This window comes from Lepidochelys olivacea, assembly GCF_965140295.1.
Source record: "Lepidochelys olivacea isolate rLepOli2 genome assembly, chromosome: 9".
NCBI classification, from domain to species: Eukaryota; Metazoa; Chordata; order Testudines; family Cheloniidae; genus Lepidochelys; species Lepidochelys olivacea.
This window is the reverse complement of record NC_140419.1, coordinates 38,155,256-38,182,565: the sequence shown is the minus strand read 5'-3', so window position 1 is coordinate 38,182,565 and position 27,310 is coordinate 38,155,256. Positions and strand designations below refer to the sequence as shown.

At 41.3% G+C, this 27,310-nt stretch overlaps 1 protein-coding gene across 2 annotated transcripts in view; it reads right to left on the bottom strand.

Annotated features, from left to right (window-relative positions):
• EPHA4 (EPH receptor A4) overlaps window positions 1-27,310 on the bottom strand; it is a 123,776-nt gene that overhangs the window by 7,650 nt on the left and 88,816 nt on the right. For both annotated transcript variants that reach the window (XR_014712904.1, XM_084638466.1), the window contains exons 6-14: window positions 22,771-22,895; window positions 21,508-21,667; window positions 20,150-20,261; window positions 12,715-12,773; window positions 10,579-10,692; window positions 10,179-10,364; window positions 5,982-6,043; window positions 5,261-5,470; window positions 2,610-2,759 (exon numbers count right to left, since the gene is read on the bottom strand). Coding sequence is in view for 1 of the 2 variants with exons in the window: in XM_084638466.1 (XP_084494592.1) it covers window positions 2,610-2,759; window positions 5,261-5,470; window positions 5,982-6,043; window positions 10,179-10,364; window positions 10,579-10,692; window positions 12,715-12,773; window positions 20,150-20,261; window positions 21,508-21,667; window positions 22,771-22,895 (1,178 nt within the window). In the remaining variant the exon portion in view is untranslated. The remainder of the gene's footprint in view (window positions 1-2,609; window positions 2,760-5,260; window positions 5,471-5,981; window positions 6,044-10,178; window positions 10,365-10,578; window positions 10,693-12,714; window positions 12,774-20,149; window positions 20,262-21,507; window positions 21,668-22,770; window positions 22,896-27,310) is intronic.

Below are 27,310 nucleotides of genomic sequence, written 5' to 3'. Positions count from 1 at the left end.
TAAAGAACTTCACAGACTGTAGCTGTGTATAAACCATTCTAGGTTGACCCTAAGCATGGAAACAAACCCACAACAAAACGAAACAATGTGGAAAATAAAATTCAAACTCATGCTGTTGCTGAGGCCTACCTACTCTCACCATTTCCTTTTGAGAATTCAGAAATTAATTCAGTTTAAAGCTAGTGAAGATGAGCACATTTAGGGAACATCTATGGTGCAGGGAAGACAATCACATGCATTTCAAGCTCATGACTGGGGATAAATATCACAAACATTTGCTGCATTAGGTATGGCTTCTGAAGCACACATGTCTTCAAAGATGCTGCTCATTGACGAGCCACACACCAAAATAACACAGACGGGGATCACTGAATTTCAGTGGGGCCAGAGTTAAGCTGCTAGTCGTCATGGATAGGGGTGAGGAGGAGCAATGCCACAACAGGAATTTCAGCCAGTTCTGAGGACAGCACCTCGGAGCTAGAGCTCCTCACACTCTTTCTCAGGGTGCAGCCTGTGCTCCCCGTCCTCTTGAGCTAACTTAGCTCCACTAGTAGTGTAATGTAGCACAGGGCCTGTTCTCTCTCTCTCTCCCCAGTTGTGGCTGGTTGATATGCAAGAGGGAGGGTAAGCCTCCTTCCATCCTCTTCCTCCTCTTGCACATCCCCAATCTGCCTGCTGTGTCAGTTAAAGCATGCAACCTGATCCAAAGCCTGACTTTATGCAACTACCTCACACCTTCTGTACATATGGCTCATTACTATCCGGCGGCAGTCTGGCAATCTATGTGGTCATTCCAAGATCCTGTTCCTACTAGATGGTACCCACATCACAACCCTTTTCCCTATCACAGCTGGAACTAATGGGCACCCTTGTTGGCAGACTTAGCAGAGAACAAAGACCAATAGTCCATGAATCAATATTCCAGTAGACGGAATTATGCTGTTACCTCTACAGCTGGTCTCTAGAATAGTGGCTAAGATACACTGCCTGACAGTCTGGAGATGCTTGCACTGCCTCTGATCATTCAGAGAATAAGGAGACCTAGTGTCGCCTGGGCAGTCAATCCAGTACTTTTCACAAACCACCCATCACCACTGCATTGTCTTTCCTTGCCTATGTAATTCTCTATGTATGATGTGAGCTGCACAACACTTCTTCCGTTAGGATCCACAGACAATACCACAGCTACCTCACCAGTTTTTGGATCTATCTTGACCCATCAGACAGGGGAGGCATCTGCAAACCCACTTCTGTATTGCTCTGAATGACCTATCATTGCTAATGAAAATACATTGTGTTTCCAAGGTGCATCTGGTGCTTTGTTTTCTTGTAAAGCCTTGATGACTTCCTGTTGATATAGGAGAGCAAGGCAGGGTGCCAGAGGAGACATCCACATCAGAAGGAAATGTAATTAAATTCCCTTTTTTAGATTAAATGCCATCCACACATAAATGCTCTTTGAAAATGTTCAGCTCCACATAAGAATGTGGATGACTTGTAAAATGTTATTTAACTTCCCACCTTTGACTCCATGACCATATATTCCGGTTAACTTTTCCCCACTCCTTTATTTGCTTATAAAACCCTTTGGGAAAGGGATTATGGCCAGCCCATGTCTCATTTTCACAGGAAATATTTGTTTTATTTAGTAAAAATTCTATTAGCGCAGACCCTTATTAGTATTATTATTAAAGAACTCTTCTGAAATAGCAGCTATTGTGTGTACTCCCCCTTGGAACAGGATGAAGTAGTCCAGATGGTACTGTTAAAAGGGACTTGCATAATTTAAGAACAGTCATTTAGTGAAGCTGCTTTTTAATGTCCTCTTGGGGCAACTATTCCATTCTCAAGGGATGCTTTGAGTGATAATCACAGTTATACCTTGTATGTGTTGTTCTGAATATTGTAAAAGAAATAAAGTTATCTGAACAACAAATAGTAATAATTTCAAGTATACTAGGGTTTGGAAAATTAACTCTTAATGGGAAGCCCCATAAATTCAAGAGTTTTTTTCCGAATAACCCTCAGTGAAGTGGAAGTTTAATATCAATATTCACATTGTCCTTCTCTTTTTAACATAATTATTTCTGAAATGTTTTAAATGAGAATTTATGAACATTTCAGCTCCACTCCTCACTCTTCTATCTATTTCCTTTAAAACTGTTTACAAGTCCTATTGACTTTTAATGGGACTTAAAAACTTGCTTAAGTGCTTTTCTGGGTAGGGATCCTTTTTTGGATCAGGGTCATTGTGTTTTCTGGAAGTCACCTAATCACGGGTTCCGAAGAGTGCCTCATGTAAGTCTATAGTTTAGTATAGCTCAACTTCATACAACACTTGCAATCGATGAACAAATAGATCAATTACAGGTCACTTGTAGATGCAGGATACCAGACTTGACGAAGTAAAGGTCTGATCCAAAATGGAAAATTTTATTTAAGGGCCTGATCTTGCAAAGAGACACACGTGGGTATAAGAGTCCATCCACGCTATTCCTTTTGCAAAATTTGGGCCTAACACATCACCACCACACTGGGATTGAGAGGAAAGAAGAAAAAATTGAAACAAAGAGGAAGAAAAAATAAAACAACATCAGAAGGGAACTCACATCTTGATTGGACATATCCCAGTAAGGTCTCTCTCCATATGACATCACTTCCCACATTACAATGCCATAGCTCCACACATCACTAGCTGATGTAAATTTACGATAGGCAATTGCTTCTGGTGCAGTCCATCTGATGGGAATTTTGCCACCCTATTAAAAACAGAAGAAGACCAAGGCTGGTAAGCTGCTGGACTGACGCTTCACGTGGATGTCACTGTGCTATGTCACTTGCTTCAAAACTGGAGACAGATGCCATCCATTTGTTCTCTTTAGTCACAGGGATGCAAATAAGTAAATTGTTAAATGTATTTTTATTAGCCCACTGCCAGATTTCTGCTTAGGGCTACACTGAGCATGGGAAAAAGCCAAGAGTTTATAGGGCATATATTAGAGGATTAGTATACAAAGCAAATAAGTACACACTGTTAGTGCAAGGGTTTGACTATTTTCTTGCTTGCCCGTCTGACCTACTTGTCCCAGCCCCAACAAAATAGGCTTATAGACTTCTGTTTTTTTTTTTTCCAGAATAGCGAAATAAAGAGAAGATCAGCTAGGAAGCTGTATGAAATACTGTGCTTTTCCCTATGGATGATATCCCATACATAACTCAGAAGTAGAGTAAATCAGCTTTCAGTATAGGAACAGTTAAGTATAGTATCATGTAACAGGACCACTTCTGATACCAGCTAACATTGGGGAGAGCTTTTTTTATTGCATTTTTTGAAGTACGCACAAATAAAAAGGCTCGGGCACCTGAATTGGGCAACTGGGGTTAGCTAATGTTTTAAAAAGAACTCCATCCCGTTTATCTGATTTTGCCTCGAGTGATGCTGTGCCAGAGATTTCTCCTTTTGTTTATGCTAATGCACAAGGTGTTTTTAATTGAGCTTTAAATTTCCTGCAGTCCCATCTGGGAACATTACTGAAAGTTGAACAAAGATGTTTTTTCTTCTTTGTTATAATTTATGTTGTTGAGTTTCTTTTTCTTTGCAGTTTCTGAAGACACTTTTTGTTCCTAACTCCTTGTCCTTTGTCTCTGTTTACCTGGCTGATAGTTTATTGCCCTTTGTGCGTCTGTCACGTGTTTAGTATGGGGCTGTTCCAGACCCCATGGAAAGCAATGGGTCTTTCCACTGACTTCAAAGGGCTTTAGATAAGGCCCTATGTGAATGCATATATGCATTAGTATGCCTTTTTTGTTTGTGACTACATGCTTTAGGATGCTTTCACTTCAGTGAGTTAGAATCCTGATGGGGAACAGAACAGACAATTATGTTAAGATAGGACAAGTGCTTTAAAAAAAAAAAAAAAAGCACTTCACTGTATTATCTATGACCATGAAGCAAACTCTCTCTTCTGTCAAACACAGATGTATGGACATGGCTTATGTGTGCTTGTTATTTTAAAAATTGTCAGTAAGCTCAACGTTTTTTTAAGCTGCTCGAATACAGTGGAGCTCATCCAAATGTTCCTGGCACTTCATTACTGATACTAAAAGAAGACAATGTGCTGTAATGCAAATTACACTGATTCACTACAGTTTACTCTGAGAAAACAGAGTACTATATTTGCACTCACTAAATTCAAAGGGAGGCTTTTCAATAGTTTCTGTCTTGCCCTGGTATATTTGTCTATACTTTTATTTGCTTGAATACAGCTTTCCAGACCTCTGTTTCAGCCCCCCTCTCTCACCACGTTTATTAGTGGGGAATACCAGGGTTGGCCAGCGTTTAATACTACAATACTACATGAGTCTATCTTTCCGAATAATGAACTGTGAATTCATTAAAAGATGAGTATAGGGATTAAACCACAGAAATTGAGTACTGCAGACAATCTCTGCACTCAGGAGAACAGATGGAGAATGGCAGATATTTAAAAATGAAACAACAAGCAATTAAAAAAAGACTTTATAAAATCCCTAACTTTTTTCCTGGTGCATGTTAATTTCAAAGGTGTTGCGGAGGGGTAGTGTTGGTATCATTACATGCAGAATACTAAAACTAGGATAGCAAAATTAGTAGCACTATGCTGCTAAAATTCGAATCTACTCCCCACTTTTTCATATTTAAATATTAATTTGCATATTATTAGTAATGAACAGAAAATCTTCATCATGTCTTTGTAATTTATCAGGCATCTTTAGCATAAACTGCTTAGGGGTTGGACATCTTGAGAAGTTCTTTAATCACAATTAGAACAGAATCCATTTTAGGGGCTGGAAGAGGCCGTCCAGATCATCAAGGTCCAGATTCTGCAAACACTTAAGCACACACCTATATATGCACACGTGAGTAGTACCACTAAATTCAGTGGGACTATCCACATGCACAAAATTAAGCACTTGCATAAACATTTGCAGGAGTAGGACCCAAACCCCTAATTCCTGGTCTCAAGCTCCTGTCACCAACTCCTAGCACATTGAACACCCTAATGAAGACAATGGGCTGGAGCCTAACAGAGTTATATTGATGTAGCTGCGTTGAAATCAATGGATCTACAATGATTTACACTGGCAGAGATCCTGGCCCAATGTACACTTTTATGCAATGAAACAGGTTTTCACGTGTGCCTGAGATTATTTAAAAACAAAACAAAAACAAAAAACCAAAACCACTTTGTAGGGAAGAAAAGGCCCTTTCCTGCCTTACCCTAGTAGTATAGGCTGCTTCAGGATCATCTTCCAGGACACGGGACATGCCAAAGTCAGACACCTTGCAGACCAAGTTGCTGTTGACTAGTATATTTCGAGCGGCTAGATCCCGATGCACATAGCTCATGTCAGACAGATACTTCATTCCAGAGCCAATGCCACGAAGCATTCCCACCAACTGGATTACTGTAAATCTGCCATCATTTTTCTGCAGATGGGGAAGGGGGGGAAAATCACATAGCATTAAGTTAAAAGCTACATTACTGCCACAGCTGAAGCTGGCAAAGAGCACACCTCTAGATCTTCATCTTGTTTGAAATGAAATGCAATGTTATTTCCTCACCCTCCTGACTAGCGTCTATAATTCACCAGTAAAGTACAAACCCAGAGGTTTTGTCATTGCTTCCTGTGATGTATGGAATATATCCAGTTTTAATGAATCTACAGCATTGCAAGGCTTTCAAAAATGGAATAAATCAAAACTGCTCCCTATTAAACATGGATTATTTAAGAGCCTACATTTCAAATGTTACATCTACTCTGTATCCCTCCACCAGCTACTGGCAGCAGTAGAAAAAGATATTAAAAAGCATTTCCCACATACAAACATTCTTTGGTTTATATTCTCTATCCCTCCACCAACTAGAACAAGAATAAGGAATCAGAGAGTGTTTCCCTATGTAAAACCTCTTTTGGTTTATTATAAAGCAATCACCTACCCTGAGGAAGGCATCCAAGGAACCATTCTCCATGTACTCAGTTATGATCATTACCGGTTTACCTAGAGTTTGCAGAAAGAAAAATATAATTCCTTGATGAACACTGATGTTAATGAGATGAAAATGGGTTGCACAGGATTTTACTGCCAAGACACCTGTCTTGCACCATCTAATTTAATTTAAAAAGCTTATGCCTCAGCTGTAAGGATCTGGAAAAGAAATATTATGGGACGAGAACATTGAAGGGTTCCATCTGGAAAGTTAACCCTTTGGGTGACTGGTTGACAAGGTCTTTAACTAAAGTGGCCTCGAGTCTCCAGGGAACCTATGAATGGATAATTGCTCACTAAAGAAGTAGAAGGGAGGGGAAACCAGATAGAGCTGTTCAAACTTGAAAAATCGTTAGGATAATTAAATTCTTTGCTAGAATATGCATTTTCTTTTAGAGGCAGACTCAGTGAGCACTTGGATCCTTTTTCTTCTTTTGAAAAATCAAAGCTTCAGGGGAGTGGAAAGCTGTCAGCAGCTAAAAGACATTCAGATGCAGCTTGAGATTTGAGCATGCAAAATATAAACTCCTTCCCCAGAACCCCTCCTGACTTTCTCAGTCCGGAATCCTGTATGTCTTGCTATTTCTAAATGAGCCTTCTCCATTTCCCTCACAAAATAAACGATTCAGTGAATTGTGCCAAATATGGGGTCAGATGCAGTAGCAGCACTCATCTTTCCATAGTGCAACAGGGAAAAGCTAACTTTAAGAAATGTAAAAAGAAATACTGGGTTACTGACATAGAATGGTAACTAGAAAAATGGCCTATCTCATAATAAATAATAATAATGAATAAATATGCACATATAGAACGCTTGACATACAAAGTTATATGGCCCTGATCCTGCAGGTGAGAAACCCCAATGATTTCAATGGACTAAACATGCATCATGTTCAGACTCTGTGTTTGAAGGACGGAGGCCAATCTCATTACTCCTGTTTTAAAGATGCCCAATGATAGGCATAAAGAGATTAAGTGATTGACAAGCCCAGCCCCGTGGGAGGCTGTGTGAATTCTACAAGGAGAACTGAAATCAGAGACTTGGGCGTGCTTAGCTCCTTAGAGGATCAGGCTCCACATAGTGGCAGTCAGAAACAGAAACCAGGATTCCTACCTCTCTGCTCTAATCGTTAGACAGTACTGCTTCTTCCTTCAAAAAAAAGAGAAATTCCTGTCCCTGAGAACATTTGCTTTTGTATTTATACTGACAGGAACTGCTTCGAACAAGGGAATTTTATAGGGGAGAGAGGGTTCAACCAACCTGCGACCTAAACTGCAGATGCCCTCAATATAAAGATTGAGCTGAGCTGGCAAAAACGCTCAACTTTTCCTTGCTCCATTCACCATCAGAATCTGCTCAGAACAATCGACTATTAAAATTGTCCATCTGTGAAATATTTTAGTGCTGAAAAGCTCCCATAATTATTTCTACGTCAGTGCATTTTTCACTCAACAGAATGCCTCCCCCTTGTAATTCTGCCAGAGGTGTGAAAAATCCATACCCCTGAGCACTGTAGCTAGGCTGACCTCCCCACCATGTAAACTCTGCTAGGTGATGCAAGAATGCTTCCATCAATCTGGCTAACCGTGTTCCTACAGCATGGAGAAACCCCCTTCCTCTGATGCGTCTGCACTGTGGGGTTATGCCAGCATAACTTCAGTGCCATAATTATGCCACTAAAGTCCCTGTTAACGTAGACACAGCCTTCTATTCCTGATTCTCCTACCATTTCAGCCAATGCCCAAAACTCTCATTGTCATGATCACATGCCACCTTTGCTCATGTAGATGAACATGTGTTTGAAATTGTAATCAGGCAGCAGGATACTTACTAATCTGATTTGCATGAACAAAGGTAAGCCTTGAGCAAAACAATTATGTGGGTGTGATCTTAAAAGCCATGGCTGAATATTTGCATTCTTACAGGAAAAGGCTGGGAGAAGACATCACTCCTTCTCCCTCTCCATACAGGAAAATTCACCTATCTGAACATTCATCAGTAAGAATGGAAACCACTCTAATCCAATCTGCATATTTCCCCATTTCATTTACCCTTTGCAACTGTGACCGGTCATTCGACAGAACAAATACATCTAAATGAGTTTTAATTAACCTCCCTCGATCAAAATACACTTTGTCAATTCAGAAGAAAGGGAGACTCTCTTTCAGTGCATTAACACATAATTCCATTACTCAGGCGCTGCTTGAGCAGTGGGGAAGTGGGAGAGGGTGAAAGAGGCTGGGGAGGGAGCAAGTAACCATCATCTAGTCAATTATGAAAGTACTTGACTAGCAGCCAATAATGCATTCGTACTTTCCTGCTTCCTCTCTTCCAACAGCCCCATCCATTCCACATCCACAATTCATCTTGCATTTTAGTTTTCAGTTTATTAAATGCATTCATTTATCACAATGTTCAGAAAACCTACAAGAGGAATTGAGATGAATGTCTTCTTAAGTAGCCCTGTTTACCAAACAGCAACAGCTCTGAGCTGCCCGAGCTGGCTGGTAGCAGAAGCCCTGCTTCCTGGGAGCCAGATGACAGGACGCGCTGGGGTCGGCTCAGCCTACCACCTCCTCAGTGAAAATGTTAAATCATTTTAATTCAGTGAGAACTGCATTATGCAGATACCTCCAGCCATTTATAACTGTTACAGCTGTCCTAGCTAAGGGGTTTTAGCGCCTCGGTGGGATTCCAATACAAAGATCCCCCTGTTGCGTCCCTTTTTTCCAGAAGTGCCATGAAAATCACAGTCTGTAGCAAACACACCACCACCTACTCAGAAATGACCCCCCCCCTTTTCTTTTTAAAGGGAACAGACCTGCAAAGGTATTTAATTATAATATTATGTTTTAATTAAAGTACTCAGAGACTTAGCAAGGCCTGGTAAGCCATAAGCAATAGCAGTCTGAATGACTTTTTTTTCCTTGTGGAATTTGTATTTAAAAGAAAACAACGATATTCTGTACTAATTACATTTCCAATCACAGCAAAAATCATGCACATCAGAAGGGGGGAATTCAAGGATATAAAAGAGAAACTTTCAAAGGCACAAATGGGAGATTTAGGAATCCAGCTCCCATTTGACATTCCAGAGGGGATGGGTGTCCAACTGAAATCTTCCCTAAATGAAATATTCTTATTGTCACTGATTTTTTTCCACACTTTAGCTCATTTCTAATGTTAGTTCATTAAAAATTATGGGCTCTCCACTATCACTTTAATCAGCCACTTTATTTCATTATCAAGAGATCTTTTTAATTAAACACCATGTATTCTCATTGCTGTGTGAAGGGTTGAATGCACAAGCTCCATCCACTCACAACAATGGATGCAGAGGGTTCGTTGTGGTACTACACTGCACTGAAAATGAACCCCTAAATCTAAAGTTTCCTCCACTTTTAGCACTCTGCAGCATGTTCTGCAGCTATGCTATGCATTGTATTTGGAGCACAGACATCTTAAACAGTAACCACTACACAGTCTCAGTGGTGCTTTATGGAGTCAGACCCACATGGGTCTTGAAGGTGTATTTCAGTTCTGGCTTAGAAACAGCATCTGTTGAGCTTTGTCATACTCTTATTGAGACAGAATTCAAGCGAATGCTAACAGGCTTTAAACAAAATGATCGACCAGGTGTTACTATAAATGGAAGCAAGGCTATCAAAGTCATAAATCAGAGACAGCATATACGCAAGTCTCATACTAAAATAAAGACTATTTTATTTCAAAGACCTGCTCTTCACAGATATGCCTTGTACTTCAAAGCACACCGACACTGTAGTTTTGTTTTGATTTTTTTTTTAAGTGTTTAAAATACTTTGCTTACCATCTGCCTTCACCTATCTTGTAACAAGCAGCTCAGTCTAGCAAAGGTTTGAAAGATGGCTGCTTGACATACCAAAAAACCTGCAGTATTAATTCCTCCTAAAAAACCTTGCACAAGCTGCCTGCAGATAGGGTATCAGTTGAAACTATAAACCCATTTATAGCTGACAACAAGATTAATGACTTGTCCTGCACTGATTTCCTCCTATTAGCTATCAGTGGATCTGTGCCATCTGTCACTTAACAGGGGGAAAAATATGCAGATTTAATTTCTCAATGACTTCCAAATTGGCCTTGTCACAGAAATGACCTACTTACATTTGGTAACTACGCCTTCCAAATGTATGATGTTGGGATGGTCAAATTGTCCCATGATGCTGGCTTCACTTAAAAAGTCCCTCCTCTGTTTGTCAGTGTACCCAGCTTTCAGAGTCTTGATAGCAACACAGATCTCTCTCTTTCCTGGTACTTTGAGACGTCCACTGCACACTTCACCAAATTCACCTGCAGGAAAATGACCAAACAATCAGCCATGAACATGAAACACATGACCCTTTGTAGCCAAAATGTAATTGTCAATGCAGTTCTGAAAAGTCCTGTTTGTTTTAGGGAGTTGTTACACTAACCACAGTTAGATCTCAAGGTACCTAAACACCAGTGAAAGCTATGCATTACAAAAACAGATTTACTGCACAAACACAGATGTCCTGAAACTTACCCACACCTATGACTTTTTCAATCTTTATACAGGAGGCATCGATTTCCTTGGCAAATTCCCGCACAGCTTGGTTTGGATCCTCATATGTAAAAGGATCCACATATGTTCTCACACCTGCAAGACAAAAATGCTTTATTTGATGTCACTGATCTACATGCTGCTGAGAACAGAACATACAAGGAGCGAATTCTTAATGGTATACAACAGCAAAGAAAGTGTCCAGTAAAGATTCACCATGTCAGCACTGACTGAATAAAGAAGAAAGGACTTAAGGAGATTCCACAATGGGATTTATTTTTAAATGCAAACATTTAATTTCCCATCTATTGAAACAGCATCAGGCTTTTGACAGTGAATGAACTCCATAAATCACTGATATTGGTAGCAGGCCAACTAGCTGGCTGCAGCCCTGTGACTTAGGCCTACACTACACAGTTAGGTAGATGCAAGGCAGCTTACATCAACCTAATTATGTCAGCGTACACACTATAGCCTTGTCCCGCCAATGTAAATGCCTTACTACGCCGACATAACACCACCTCCATGAGAGAGGTAGGGCTTCTGTCAGTGTAATTAGGGCTGCGCAGCGTCTGTTTAGATACTAAAAAAAACGAGGAGTCCTTGTGGCACCTTAGAGACTAACAAATTTATCTGGGCATAAGCTTTCGTGGGCTAAAACCCACTTCATCAGATGCATGCACTTGGTAAGGCAATGCCCATCTTTTCATATGCTGTGTATTTATACCTCCCTACTGTATGTTCCATTCCATGTATCTGATGAAGTGGGTTCTAGCCCATGAAAGTTTATGCCCAAATAAATTTGTTAGTCTCTAAGGTGCCACAAGGACTCCTCATTGTTTTTGCTGATACAGACGAACATGACTACCACTCTGAAACCTATCCTTGGCTCCCTGCTGGGTTGTGCCTGCCAGGCTCCCCACTCAGGGAGCTGAGAAGCATGGGTGGCTGCTCCTCCCCCGCACATTCCTGGCAGAGTATGGGGAGCCAAGAAGCCCGGGCTGCTGCCCACTGGGCAGCTGGGCTCCCGATGGGGAGCAGTGTGGAACTGAGATCCCTGGCTCTCAACTCCCCACTCTGCCCCTCTTCAGTTGGTGTAAGCGCTCCTAGTAAGGAGGTGTACCACCGTTAGAGCGAAGGTAGTGAGGACATCAGCCACTGCAGTAATTACTGTGGTGGCTGTAGGTCAACTTAAATCTGTAGTGTGAACATGCCCTCAGAACGCACAACTTCCATTTTTGGGCCAGGGGAGTTCTGAGTTCAGACCCTAAGCTTGATCCTTCACTCAATAAAGCTAGAAACAACAGCATGTTCAGTTACTGAGACTATATCTACACTACAGCGCTGTACTGCTTGTGGTAGAGATGCTCTAAGCCGATAGTACAGAGCTCTCCCACGGAGTTAATACCTCCCGCCTCTCCAAGAGGTGGCAGCTATGTCAGCGGAGAAGCTCTAAGCCGACGGGACAGAGCTCTCCCACGGAGTTAATACCTCCCGCCTCTCCAAGAGGTGGCAGCTATGTCAGCGGAGAAGCTCTAAGCCGACGGGACAGAGCTCTCCCACAGAGTTAATACCTCCCGCCTCTCCAAGAGGTGGTAGCTATGTCAGCGGAGAAGCTCTCCTGCCAACATAGCGCTGTCTAAACCGGCGCTTAGGTTGGTATAACTTATGTCGCTCAGGAGTGTTGATTATTCACACCCCTGAGTGACATAAGTTATACTGAAATAACCTGTAGTGTAGACAAGATCTGAGGAAGGAATGCATGGCCTCACATTTCCTCTTAAGCACCTGCTCTGGTCCATCCTGAAGCATCCTTGACATACACTGGGCAGAAAAGCATGCCCATCATCTTCAGCCAGAAGTAAAGGTCATACAAACCTTTTGAGTGAGAGGGAATAAAAAAAATTTCCCCAAAAAACCTTTGGGATTTTTGAATAAAGCCTGCCATTCAAAGTTTCCCTGCTACTAGATGCTTTGTTATGGCAGAGGAGGGCTGCAAACAAGGAAAACAGTGAAATAGTCATCTCAAGAGGAATGTCATTCTTTATTTTCTAAGCATAAGAACACAGACATGCTTTGTGAACCAGAACAAAAAAACCAAATACCATTGCCTTTTACCTTGATTCAAATGTTTCTCCTCATCTGCCTCTTGCTTAGCCTTACTGTACTTACTGCGTCTGTCAGGATGAAAAAGAGCATTACAATTCAAAATAAATCTCTTAATTTAGGAGATGAACTCAGAATCTTCTTGACCTGCCAAGACTTGAATTGCTCTACCTGCCAAGACCTATGTTCTGGGTTGGTCCTACAACAGTTGATGGCCTAATTTATAACCAACAGCAATGCAAGAAGCTGCATTCTTTACACAGCTCTAGATGTTACTGTCACCAACAAACATACCAAGGGAAACACAAAAACTCGAATTTACATATTTCCATTCAAGAAAAAGGAGGTTTATTTTCCAGCTACTTTTCTTTAAAACACAGATCTTTGTAATTCTGAAGCCAAATTTTGAAAGGGGACCCAATTAGGCCTCCTGTTTTTTTTAGTATAATTAAATGTGGATGCAAATGCTAACATGTAGATGTCTAACTGATTGATTTGCAAGCACAATTAGGCGGACATCTAAATACTAGCCTTTGTATCCACTTCTAATTGCACAAAATTAGAGGTGGAATTTAAAAAGCAAGCTCTTTCAGTCTACACATCTGTGAATATTAATATGATAGGTGGTACAGCATATTAAGTTTACACATTATTATTTCTACACGTAAACACACAACCATTTATACCATTTATGGCTTTAATTTTAAAAAAAGCATTCGAGTATAGCTTTAAGCATCAAAGTCTGTGTGGATTTGAGAGAAGTTAATACAGGACACATCTCTGTAGTGAGGACTTTTCTACTGAAAGGTGCCAAGTTTGGATCTAAGGTTTGGTTTGGCCCATTATAAAGGGTGGGAGGGCAGTTGAAAAATACAGAGACAGATCAAAAGTCAAAGGAACCCAAAGCTGGGTGTTATTGATGCCCAACAACTCCACTTGCTTGCTCCTGTATGGGCCTCTGAATCTCTGACCTCATGATACTGACCTCCTTTGTAAAGCACCCTGAGACCTACTACATCAAAACATAAGAACGGCCATACTGGATCAGACCAAAGGTCCATCTAGCCCAGTATCCAGTCTTCTGACAGTGGCCAGTGCCAGGTGCCCCAGAGGGAATGAACAGAACTGGTAATCATCAAGTGATCTATTCCCTGTCGCCCATTCCCAGCTTCTGGCCAACAGAGGCTAGGGACACCATCCCTGCCCATCCTGGTCAATAGTCATTGATGGACCTATCCTCCATGAATTTATCTAGTTCTTTTTTGAACCCTGTTATAGTCTTGGCCTTCACATCATCCTCTGGCAAGGAGTTCCACAGGTTGACTGTGCGTTGTGTGAAAAAATACTTCCTTTTGTTTTAAACCTGCTGACTGTTAATTTCACTTGGTGACCCCTAGTTCTTGTGTTATGAGAGGAGTAAATAACACTTCCTTATTTACTTTCTCTACACCAGTAATGATTTTATAGACCTCTTTCATATCCCCCCTTAGTTGTCTCTTTTCCAAGCTGAAAAGTCCCAGTCTTATTAATCTCTCCTCATATGGCAGCCATTCCATACCCCTAAGCATGTTTGTTGCCCTTTTCTGAACCTTTTCCCATTCCAATATATCTTGTTTGAGATGGGGCGACCACATCTGCACGCAGTATTCAAGATGTGAGCATACCATGGATTTATATAGGGCAATATATTTTCTGTTTTATTATCTCTCTTTTTCTTAATGATTCCCAAAATTCTGTTTGCTTTTTTGACTGCCACTGCACATTGAGTGGATGTTTTCAGAGAACTATCCACAATGACTCCAAGATCTCTTCCTTGCATGGTAACAGTTACTGATGAAAAGTGCTACACAGAGCAAGGTACTCCTTTTCTTTTCGCGAATACAGACTAACACGGCTGTTACTCTGAAACCTGTCAGAGCTAGGTACAGTATTGTTATATAGTATTGCTCGGGATCAAGTGCTGCTCCTACTGACATCAATGATGAAACTTCCAACAGTCCAGACTGGGTCTGGCTGGGCAACGAGATTGGGACAGGAAGCCACGGGGACTACAATCAGATAAGAAACATGTGTGGGGAGACTGGGACTGGCTAAGTAAGGAGACTGGGACTAGGAGCCCAGGGGCGGGAGGAGTGACGAAATGAGTGAAATGGACCACCTGAGGAGGGGGGAAGAAGACTGGAGTGGCTAGACAACTAGTATGACAAGGAATTGAGGGGTCTGGGGAGACCGGAACTTGGACCTGGACCCTGGAGGGAGAAACTAGGACTGTCTTGGCAAAGAGACTGGGATTGGAATGAGAAGCATTAGAAGTGGGGACTAGGTAGGAGAGCAGAATGTGACTGGGTTGAGGAGACGGGGTGGCAAAAAGACAGGACAGGGGCAGGCTGAAGGAGATAGGGTAGTAGGGGTCATGTTTGGGGAGAACAGAAAGAAGAATCTGTGACTACCACAACACTCTCCCCTCCAGAGCCTGGAATGAACTCAAAATTTCTGAAGGCTGTCAGCAAATACCTGTGATATGCATTGACAAAGTACATCTCATCTCCTTTTGGTGTTTCTCCATGCAGAAGATGACAACCTATGTCTGCTTATCTGTTTCTCCAGTAGCTAAAGTGGCATTTCCTAACTTCTGAGAGCTTCCTTTTGCAATCATAATGTTCTTCTAACACAGTTTGTAGCGTGCAATATACTAAATAATTTGCCCACAACAAAACACCAAACAGTCCCACACTGCCCTTGATCCAGGATTCACAGCTCCCTATAATGTCCTGGGAATTGTATTCATATGCCACGGACTGCACATAGCACAAATGCCTCTGAACTTCTTTCTTTGCTAAGTTAATTAAAAACCAATACTTTCAAATACAAGGAAACCATTAAAAAACCCTCTAAATCCAAATGCAGAGTTAAGCCATTTTCATTGCCTGTGGACGACTGTTGCAGTGAATCAAGGGACCAAATTCTGTTCTCATTTACCGGGGGGGAGGGGAAGAAAGAGGGTTGCATAGGGTGAAAGTCAGCACAAAATGTCTATAAGTGTATAATAGGAACTGACCTTTAGCAGAGAGGAACATGTCAGCACTGCTATTGCTGTGCATGCATAGAACACTTTCAGTTAAGTAAATGATCACCATCAGCCTAACTTAGGAAAAAAAGTTATTCTGAATTTTATCTATGACCCCTCCAACCTAATTCAATTAATACTGACATGCAGAAGTGAGAAATGCAATAAAAATGTGTGTTACATGAAAGTGGCTTAAGTATTAAAATATCCTTTTCATCTTGTTTAAAAACTTCCCTCTAAGCCCTACATAAAAACTAGCCCAAAACACCCTAGGATGCATAACAGGTAAAAGGAAACACAGGAATTACTGTTCAAGCAATATAATTGTAGCTTATTAGCTTTTAATAATACCTTCCAAACTAACTACCTGCTTCCACTTCTATCTTTGTCACCTGTTGACCTTTTCTCCTTGGCTTGGGGCGGGACACTGCTGTCTACAATTGTCCCTGGGGGGGCGGGGAACCCTGGAAGCTCATTATTCACTCATTGAGCCACAGGGAGGAAATCTGGACATGAACTGACATCCACAGAGAGCTCACCTGAATGACAGAAGGAAACCTTTGTCCCAAGTTTGAATTCCATAATTATAGGGATTTCAGGGGTGGTGATTAAATAGGGGCGGTGTTCAGGAAGAGAATACAGAAGCTTTCACAAACTGCAGGAGTCAGAGATGCGGGCAAGTCTACAGGTGGCACTTGGAGATAAAGAAGGGGTGGGGCTTTTTTCCCTATAGGCCTGCCCCACAAACAACAAAGGGGGGGATTAGCATGTATTGTGGTGAAGCAGCATGCACTCTGGGCTGCTCTCTCAGCCTCTGCATGGCTGCTGGCACCTTTACCATTTACAAACAAAAGGAGAGCTGAGGGTTAGAGCTGCTCTGATTAAAATACTGCCTGCCAGGAGAGCGCAAGGGTATGACTGAGATAGCCTGGTGTTCCAAGGCTCATTAGTAAAAGGTGGGCAACTCATTCAGCTAAATGCCCACCACCTGCCTCAGTGAGTGGGGGAATTTGATGGGGCCAGCAGTGAAGGGGGATAGTTGCTGAGGGACACACGGTAGCTTCTCCCCCTGGGAGTCTCTGGCACCCACTGGCCAGTGGGGTGGCAGCATTCCCCAGCTCTCAAGATTTAACCTGGAGTGGGGGCCATGTGGAGCCTCTTTTGGCTCCATTCCAGCAGTCCCACCCTACCGATCCTGAACTAGTAATGGGCATCTGGCCTGAAAGATGCTGCTAGTCTGGCTAATTGCCCATTTGAGGGGTCAGGAAGGAATTTTTTCTCCCATAGACCACGTGGCAGAGGACCGGGGAGTTTTTCGCTTTCCTTGCTGTACTATCAAGCTGTGCTGTACAGTCGGTTAGTAGGAAAGCGCTTAGTACCTAGGTTGGGTTGTTAACTCGTCACAACCTGCGGCCCATTTTCCAGTGCAGATGAAAGACTTAAATCAACAGTTCCCACAGTAAAACACCTGCAATTTGGTGATGGGCTTTGGGCTTAAGGGACAGGGTGAGACCTTGTGGCCCTCATGGTCCCCACCCTTCTGCACCCTCCCTCCCCCTTGTAGGGGTTGTGGGGGGAAGGGTGCTAGGACTCAGAGAGAGAGAGCAGAGTCAGGCGGTGTGGGGTAGGCTAAGGAGAGCCTACCCCAAGATACAGGTTATACGGTAAGGAGCCCTGTAACCCATTCACTAGAACCAATTAAATGGCTGGTATAGAAGAGTGTGGGAGATGGGCGGGTAGTACTCCTTGCCTGTGCTAAAGTTTAATAAAAGCTGCAGCCTGCCACATAATTCCATGCCTCAATCTGTCTTCATTTTGCTGATGTGTCCGCAACAAATTCAGAGAGTGGAAGGTAAACCAATCTACTACCCAAGAGACCTCTTTTCATTTATTAAAAAAAAAAATAATTTAATTAGATAACCAAAAAAGGGTTCGTAAAAGTCATCTTTCTCCACTCAACTCCCTTCTGAAAATAAAGCCTCATCCTCTTGCTCCAAATGTTCCCCAAAAGCTACATTTGAAATAGTCTGAATTTAGAGGTGTGCTTATAGGAAGCTTTGTAGAAATGCTTAAGGTGCCATCTGTCCTTTGCTGTATGAATTTACGTGACTTAATCTACGCAAGTTTAAACTAACCCTTAAGTGGATTAATCCTAATGTTAACAAACTCTCCCAGGAACAGAAGAGAACAACATATTCTCAGGCTGTCGGAGGTAGCAGACAGCATGGTCCTTTGGAAAGTTTCCGCTGTAAGATGATTTTTGAGCACTGATTTGACTTAATGCTAAATGATAATATTAAGCCCAGTTTCAAATGTGGGCACCCTAAATGGATATCCCTATCCCACATCTTGATACTGATATCAGGACAACTGCACAGAATGGAGGTTTGTATAAATGCAGACCTAAGTGCAGACCTGTTGGCACAACTATGAGATTTAGGCCAGGTGTACACTAGAAAAGGTTTGCGGGTGTAGGTACGCTGGCAAAGCCTCCTAGTGCAGGTGGTTGGTGAACAAAATAAGCTATGCTGGCAAAAGTCCTTTTATGTTGGTATAACAATGTCTACTCTTGGGCTTCTGTTGGTATAGAAATTGGTTCTATTTGGTTGCAAAAATTCACCTCTCCTACCAATATGGCCATACTGGCAAAAGTTTCTAGTGCAGATCTGGCCTCAGGTGCCCCATTAAGGCATCCGCTTTTGAAAACTGGGCTTTGTTTTTCAATAGCTACTCCCAACTACTGGAGCTAAATGGATGTAGGCATGTAGTGCTATGATAAACATCCTAAATGCACTGATATTCACAGAACATCCCAGGAAGGGGCCTCATGGTTTTTTATTGCCTTGGCATTTCATTTACTTCGTTATGTCTTTTCTCTTCCACAGCCTCTTAAAACCTACTGAGGCAGAGCTCTGGGGCATCTTTGAACCCACTGCCACTTGACTAACTTATCTGCATTCCCACCAGCATTTAGGCCAGCCTTTGGTCCTGGCTACCAGCCTGCTCTTTATCTGTGTTTTGTCCAATTTAAACACTTCTAGGCAGCGATAACTAAACAGACAGCCTGAATGGGGAGAAGAATTGGCTGAGTATGCATCAGCATCAGCGAGTCTGTCAGCTACCAGGCTCCAGGCAGCCTTTCCTTTGACAGCTTTATGGCCGATACTAAAGAGAATCAATACTAGGGCAAGGGGTTGACATTTCATTTTCTAAAAAGTGATCCATTGAGGGCCAATCACCAAGCCGTGTTTATCAGCCTTGAGAAGTGACATTTTTTTTTATTGGGGGAGGTGGGGAAGGAATCATCTCAGAACAACTCGACAGGCTCAATTCTCCAAGGTGGCGACTCATAATTAGAAATCCAATGTATCCCGCTATCAATCTGGCCTTAAATAATAAAGTGATCAATAAAAGCAGAGAGGAGATTAAGTCATCAAGCCCTGGTGATGCTATTTTCTGTTGCAATGGCTTTTAATAAACCTGTCTCTCTGCATTACATTTTCATATATTCTTTTTCTCTTTTTTCCTGCCAGCATGGATGCGTTGAGCTGAACACCCACAGAAAGCCATTACAATGCATGACTACTTACCAGATATTATAATCACACTGATTTAACTGCTCTTTTTAAGATGATTTGAAGTGAAAGAGTAAATCAGAAGGAAGCTGTGCCCATTTATAGCTAATGTGATCAGACCCTATATAGAGAGTGGGCCGACTTGTATTCTCTCCTCTCAGATATGAGATGTTGTAATGATTTTTCTGAGGGGTAAACCTTGTTTTGGGAGCAGCAGCATGTGCTTGATGGGAGATTATGGTTCTGCCTGAAAATGGAAGCCATGGATCCAGTCTGGTGTGTTACTGTATACAAAGTATTGAGTGCCTATGGCTTCTCTTTAGAGCCTTTCTTCCCCACAATGGAAGAACTACCCCAATGGCTGATGCAGACATGTACAGACAACTGGGGATATTAAAATCAAAAACCAAAAACACCCAAGCAAGACCGTTTCACGTTCTCCATGCACGTTACTTCACTGCAGTACTGCTTTCCTTCCCCTACACGTAACAAGCCAACCCAAGAAGATCCCCTGTACTCAGACTCATTAAACTCAACATCAAATTACAATATCCAGTTGGCTTGCTTCTCAATCCCAGTTACAGAAATCAGCTTTGCATTTGAAGGGCAAATAGTGCTGGAACTATTACCATTACATTACATACTGCTGTGGTACTTATGCTGAGAAGATCAAAGCTACATGGGAGAGGGCTTGTAATGCAAATGCACTGTTTATGATGCTAATCAAAGAATTCAGCTTTGTTTGGATGAGACAAAAAGCTCCCTTATGAAAGAGAGAGGCAGAGAGAGAGGTTTAAGTTCTTACCTCCTGCTGATGACAAAAGCAGCAATGAGAATGACCACGAGAACAACACTGCCAGCCACTGAGACAAGAAGCACTGTGGGATTGGTACCATCACCAATAATGGGGGAAGGAACTAGAGATAGAGAAGACATCAGTTAGTGTCACACACCTCAGGCACAGCCACCTACAGTACAAAATTGTCACGGCAACACTTGGTGCTGTGTTCTGATTTGCAGAGGCAGTTCAGGGTATTACTCAAAGCCAGTCTCAGGCCTTCATTATGTATTCATTCAACATAATTTTCCAGGAGGGTCCTAATTAGTTAAAGACATTATGCTTGATAATGGTTTGGGAAACTTCAACTCGCTGAGAACAAGGACTTCCTCTCCTTCGCCCCTCCATTCTCAGTCAGAGGGTATAATGCCTATTTTATTGCCCACTGAATTGCTTCCCAGTTTACTTTATTTTTTTTTAATGGACCAGATGCTCATTCCTCACTGACACAAACAGAGCAAGTTGTTTTAAAATGTCTTCCCTTTGCCTGGTGGATTGACTATTTTAAGTTTTCTCATGCCATGCCTGAGGGAAGTTAACACAGAATGACGTGACCTGAAGTGATTTAAACAGACCTGCATAATGGAAATTAAAGAAACAGGTTCGGTCATATCCTCTTCCTTCCGGTGTCTTAGGAAGCAAACACTCCATTCACATTTTTGTGGACTATTACATGTTACCTTGACTTAAACAAATGAGAACCTAATCACAGATAGCACAATCTACAAATGCCACCCTTTGCAAAATTGTTTAAGAGAAAACACAGAAGTAAGGAGACACACACAACACACCTCACTGATTCACATAAAAAAAGGAGAGTACATTAAAAAAGGAGAGTAACTGGGGTTTATCCTTCTCTAGATGAGACACACTGGAAATTTATGCAAATAATTCATATTATCATTAAAGGGAGTTGAAAATATAAATCTCCATGAATCAATGAGAGAAAAAACTTCAGAACATTTATAGTGTGTACTTCTAGCCTACCACATTCAGGTTTCTTCATTAAGATTTGTAAGCATCTTGCATCCAGTATGCAGCACATCCAAATAACTGTGCAACGTCACATTTACTAAGGCCGGATCAGAAAACAACAGAGGAAATGGCAGTCAACAGCCATTTTTACAAATCATAGTGCCACGCAGGAGTCACAATACGGATGCCACATTCAAGTGAATAAATGAAGTCAAACTCCCAATAAGCAGCTCAGTCATATTCAGTATATGCATAGAGTCAAGAAAGAAAGAAAGAAAGAAAGAAAGAAAGAAATGGGGGAAGGAATGTATCTATTGTCAGCCCTCTGCCAATGATGCACATGTTGTTACCTGTGTTAGTCGTGAACTCAAATGGCCCACTGAAGTCCCCATATCCCGCTGCTGTCCTGGCTCGCACATGAAACACGTATGAAGTCAAAGGGTTCAGGCCTTTGATATCTGTGTTCCTGGAGGCTGTCTTCACAATGCGATAGCTGCGCTCATTTTGGTCCTAGGAGCAACAGAGCACAGGGCTGAGGCACACAAAAATGTCTCCAGGCACAGTGAACCCTGGATCCCCAGTTTGCTGCCAAATCTGTGCTGAGGCTATGACTAATAGCAATGGACTTTTCAAAAGATCCCTAGAAAGGTTTTTGTTGTTACCCTTACTAGTACTGGGTTTTAAAAGGGGGTCTTGGGGATGGCCAGAAAGGATGATGGGGATGGTATGTCTAATGATGGTAGGTCTAATGTCTCTTTCAGAAATCGAACGATAAAATTCTCTGGAAAGTAGCCAGGTCTTCAATCATGATCCTGCTGATGAACAAATAACATTTTATGCTCGTTCACTCTTTCTTTTTCCTCTCTTCCAGCCAGGAGCTACATATCCAAGAAACCCTTGGGAAATGTCTGCCAGAAAGCCCATGTCTTAAAGTCTATTTCAGGCTGGAAAATGTGTCAGAAAATGTTGTAATCTAGTTTCAGTGAAAATCAGCTGCCCTTTCTGGCTTTATTAGGGAGGCAAATAAGCAATTACCTTTAAAAAAAGAAAAAAGAGAGAGAGAGAAAGAAAAGGTAACTGTTCATTTTCCAGGCAACCGTGAAAGCAAATAGCTCTTTTCATAGTTCTGTACTTGAGGAGAGACAAATTATTTTGTAGAAATAATGTCTCCCTATAACTTGGAAAGACTAAAGAATGTAATTTTCTTTTCCTTATTTTCTATTAAAAGCCATCAAACCCACACCATCACTCTAAGCAGAAGCCATTGACTTAAACAGATCTTATTATTATTACTGTGTTACATGCTTCATTATTACACTTCTGTCTCTGACGTAAGACTAATGTATTACTACTTCTCAGCTATATTGATTCTCATTATAAATATGTTCTCTGTAAAAACCTGGTTCTAAGGGAGAAGAAAAGAAAAAAACCCAAATACACTGTTAGAGGAGAGTGCAGTATATTATTCTCATTATTCAGTGTAACTGTTCAAGTGTATGAAATCCCTAATTGGATATGATTCTGAAATCAAACCTATTTGGTCCCAATAATGAGATCCTATCTGGGAATGGCTGTAATGGAAACAAACCTCATCTGATCATTTTGAGTAATACCTTCTCATAATATTTGACTTCATATTCCAAGATGACTCCATTCGGCCTGTCAGGTTCCAGCCAGGCCAATGCAACACTGTGCCTTGTTATTTCTTTAGCCTGTATCAAAGCAATTGGAGACGGAGCTGACAAGAAAAAAGAAAAACTGTATATTAGCAATATTTTATTTTTAAATGAGGATCATGTATTTTTAATTGTAGCTTTCCTACTCAATGGGCTTTGTGAATCTATAGCACTGCCGGGAATTAAAACGTCTCTTGAAGAGAAGACTTGTGTTTGCGCATAAAGCTGCTATTTTTGCTGCTATTACCTACAGCACAGTGAGCTTTTATTCTTACCGAAAGATTCTCTAACAAGCCCATTCTTGGATTCTGGTCCATACTAGAGCGGGAGTCTCCGAAGTAACAGCATGGTGATCCAAGTACTGTGATGTTACACCATGCCTGCAGCCAAAGCCCTGTAAGAGGCTAACATACTAGGAGATGTTGGCTCATTTCTGACCTTTACTAAACATGCCGCATGAGGCCTTGGAATTGTTAGTTCTGGCTCCACAGCAATTCCACCTATTCACCTTCCACTATTAACTGGTGTCATTTCACTAGCTATTAACATTACAAGAAATGGGATATCGACCTTTGGCTCAATCCTCGTCCCTCTGAAGTTGAGGGACTTTTGTTTCAGTGAGAGCCCACTGTTTACAAATTCAGCTTCTCCCATAAACACTGGGATTCTTGCATCTCAAGTATATGGGCCAGTTTTTCTGCCACCCTAACTCATGCTGTGAAGTACCATAGCCTGTGAGTAGTCCAACTGAAGTCAATGGGCTTACTCCAGATGGTCAGATTCTGACTTTAATGGGACTACTTGGGGAGCCAGGTGCTACCCACCATGAAGAAGACATCAGAATCTGGTGTACTGTGAATAAGACTCCAATGGTAACTGTCCCTATATAAAAATGATAGCTAGTTACAGTTGGTTCACAGTACCATACACTTCCAATTCCACTGACAGGGCAGAAAGGAAACATGATTTTGGAAAATTAGTCATGTATCCAACAAAATTCAACTCAAATTTACATCCATGTTTAATAAGGGTTACAATTAAAAAGACAATGGAATATTTCTCAATGTGCACTCCAAATTGGGCCCTTGATAGTGCTGAAGTTCACTTTTTGACTGGTTGGAGGACAAAGCATTTTCCCTAGGACTATGACAGTAACAGATTCACAGCTCTGCTGGGGGAATGGGTTTGCTGAAGATTTATGAAACAGGTTGCCTGGTTCTTGTTGTGTTGCTGTGTGGCCATGTCTCTAGCCAGCTATTATCAAGCCCTGCCACTACTGACAATAGCTGATACAAATGGTGGGGTCTCCAGGGATGAAGAGGGACATTCATGAAATTTTTAATCTTATCTAACAAAGCCATTCTGTATAACCAGAGATTAGAGGTCTTCCTAAATTGAATGTATTTCCTCTTTTGTCCCTGAAACCCTAGAAAAATACAGATTTTTATTTTTTTTAACTCTGAGATGAAGATCCATGAAAGTAGTCAAAAGAGAAAGGAGGATGTAATGTGTATTCCTGAAAACTACAGAGAAAGACGGAGAAATAAAATAGTCACAATAAATGAAGGGAAAATTGAACGTGAAAGCTTCAAACCTACTTGACCGTATCAGACGGGTCTGATGGGAGTGAAAATAACCAGCAGACACCACACACATAGTCACAAAAGGGAGTCTTCCTGCTGAAGTGAAGCCATCAGGGAGTCTCTTCCTGATTTATTATTTGACAGCTTGGCATCTCTGTTAGAAATGCCTCCAGACCCTTTCTCTCGGTCTGTCTGTCTCTGTATCTCACGTGCACAGACAGATACTGGATGACAGGAGGAGACTATAAACATAAACCAACAGGGAGGTTTCAGGTGTGTTCCATCAAGTTATATATGTGACATGACTGGGATTGGTAATGCAACTCTCCTGCTTGATAACCCAATGGCTTCTAAACCAAGGGCACATTCTCCTTGCTTTGCTTTGCAGTAACATCACTGCTTAGCTAATAAAATGGAAATCAGGTTCATTTTCTGCACGCACACACACACAGCACATTAGCAATACTCTCCACCCCCTCCGCCCCCCCGCACCCCCATTACTGGAGAGATGTTAATGAGCTACTTCACCTTGAATGGTCCCTTAAAATATGTGTTAACTACTTATACTAAACAATCTATTCCACCTTGTATTTAGCTGAGACACTCTGGGTACATTTTCCAGATCTGAAGAGGAGCTCTATGTAAGCTCGAAAGCTTCTCACCAATCAAAGTTGTTCCAATAAACTATATTACCTCACCCACCTTGTCTCTCTAATGAAAAAAAAGTGTCTTTTATTTTTTAATTCAATATCTGGACAAGCAATTGGTTGATCACAAACTATGTAACTGGAATGTTACTCTCCTCCAGACATCCAAGCAGCACAGCTATTATGGACCTCAATTTCTAAAAAAGTATGCCTCGTGAAATCTGTTATCATTGGAGGTGCTCAACAGAGAGAAATACATCAAGTGGTATAGAAGTGAAACATTGTTGCCAAAATAATACCAAGTTACAACTCCCCACATCTAATATACATGTCTGCAGGCAGACACATACATACTAAAATGTTACATACTGTGTAGAAATTCTACCAAACCAGTATATTTCACAGTGAGGACTGACTGGAGATACTTTGGTGTGAAATAAAAGGAGATTCCCTTTGACAAAATGGCTAAGTATAACTTTTTTAAGTTCAAAGCTCAGCAATTTGTCTCCTTTAAAAACTCCACCCCCATACTGATGTGAATACAGCAATGTTCTTTTATCTACTGCCTCAATAACCTGCCATTAAACACCTACTAATAGTTTTATTACTACAGTTCTGTGTTTGTGGCCTACAAACGGGGAGAGAGAGCAGATGCACTACAAAAATTTCACCCAAGTGCCATAAAGCCATTTCCTAGGGCCAACAAGCCCTGAATTATAACAGTTTTGGGGCAATTGAAAGGAGGGCAGAGGCAGCATGACAGTGTTTCATTACCAGTTCATATTAGTATCAGGAGGGGGACAACAACAGGAAATAAACAGTTGCAATGAGAGGTCTCTGGCCTGTAAGCAGCCAGGAGTGAAAACAGCCCTTTATGAAAGTACTTGAAACCTGAGTACTTGGATGTCAAAGGCACACAATGCTCAGTGTTTTAGTCAAGTTACCTTCTTAACCACAGCAGGGTTTACTTTCTACTCCCCAGGATTTGAATTTAAATGTATCATGCTTACTCAAGAGGTCTTTCACTGATTGAAAAATATACCTCAGTTTATACATTACCTCAGCTAAATTCAAATGACATATTTAAATTTAATTACTTGAAGTTTAGGGTTTTTCATGCTTCCCCCTCAATTAAACATAACAACACTTATTTGTTCTTATCAATGGCTATGTGCTTTAAAATGCTGTCAGACATCAAAATTAAATGCTTGAATGCACTCATGATGTTACTGTGATTAAGGGTTTTACCTTCCAGGGTAGATGCTAAAAGCCTACTTCATTATTAATGACTTTAATGTATTATACATATGAGGGATTAAAGCAGAAAAAAAATCTTCAGAAAGCAAAGGAGACATAAAATAAGATCTTCTATTTATTGAAATGAAAAGCTAATACAAGAAACCTGATATGCACAAGGATTTTTCTTTGAATCTACACCTTGTAATGTTCTTTTAAATCTGATTTTCAAAACTATATTAAGTAACCTCACAGCATGAATAGGATGTTTGAAGAGAAAGGGTGCATGCATGTTTTTAAAAGGTTTCTAAAAGCAAAAATGATCTGTGCCAGATTCTTGTAACTTACTCATGTTGGATAGAACCTGCATTTGCGAGATGTCTCGCTGACGTGAAAGGAGTCAGAATTTAGCCCTGTATTTTTACATGAACGAGACTGAATTTAAAAGGCATCTCTTCAAATTCTCTTCTCAGGTAACTACCACAGAAAACCATCAATGGGAACTATGTAAGGCCAAGTTTTCGAATATATGTGTGACAACATGCCTGTGTGAAACACCCAATGCACGTGAGCCCAGTTGTGCACATCTGAATCCTAATTGCAAGCTAGATGTGTGTGAACTTTTGAAAAATTGGGCTAGAACTCTCAATAACCACCCCTGCTCTGTGTGTGTGGCTTGTGTCTCTCACTAACAGAAGTTGGTCCAATAACAGATGTTACCTCACCCACCTTGTCTCTCTAATATCCTGGGACTGACACACAACTACATTACATACCCCTCCCTCCCCATGACTATTAACATTTTTTTCCAGGGCCATTCTCCATGCTGGGGATCTGGGAACAGTGCATCCAGCCTGGTAAATTTTAGGTTATTTTTAACATGCATCTTAATGATCAGAAAACAGTACCCTCCCCATATGAACCCACTTCCTGTGTAACAGTAACAAATGAACTAGTGACAGAAGAACTAGTGAAATAAGTTTGGTTGCTTACCTTGGGAGGCAGGCCAGT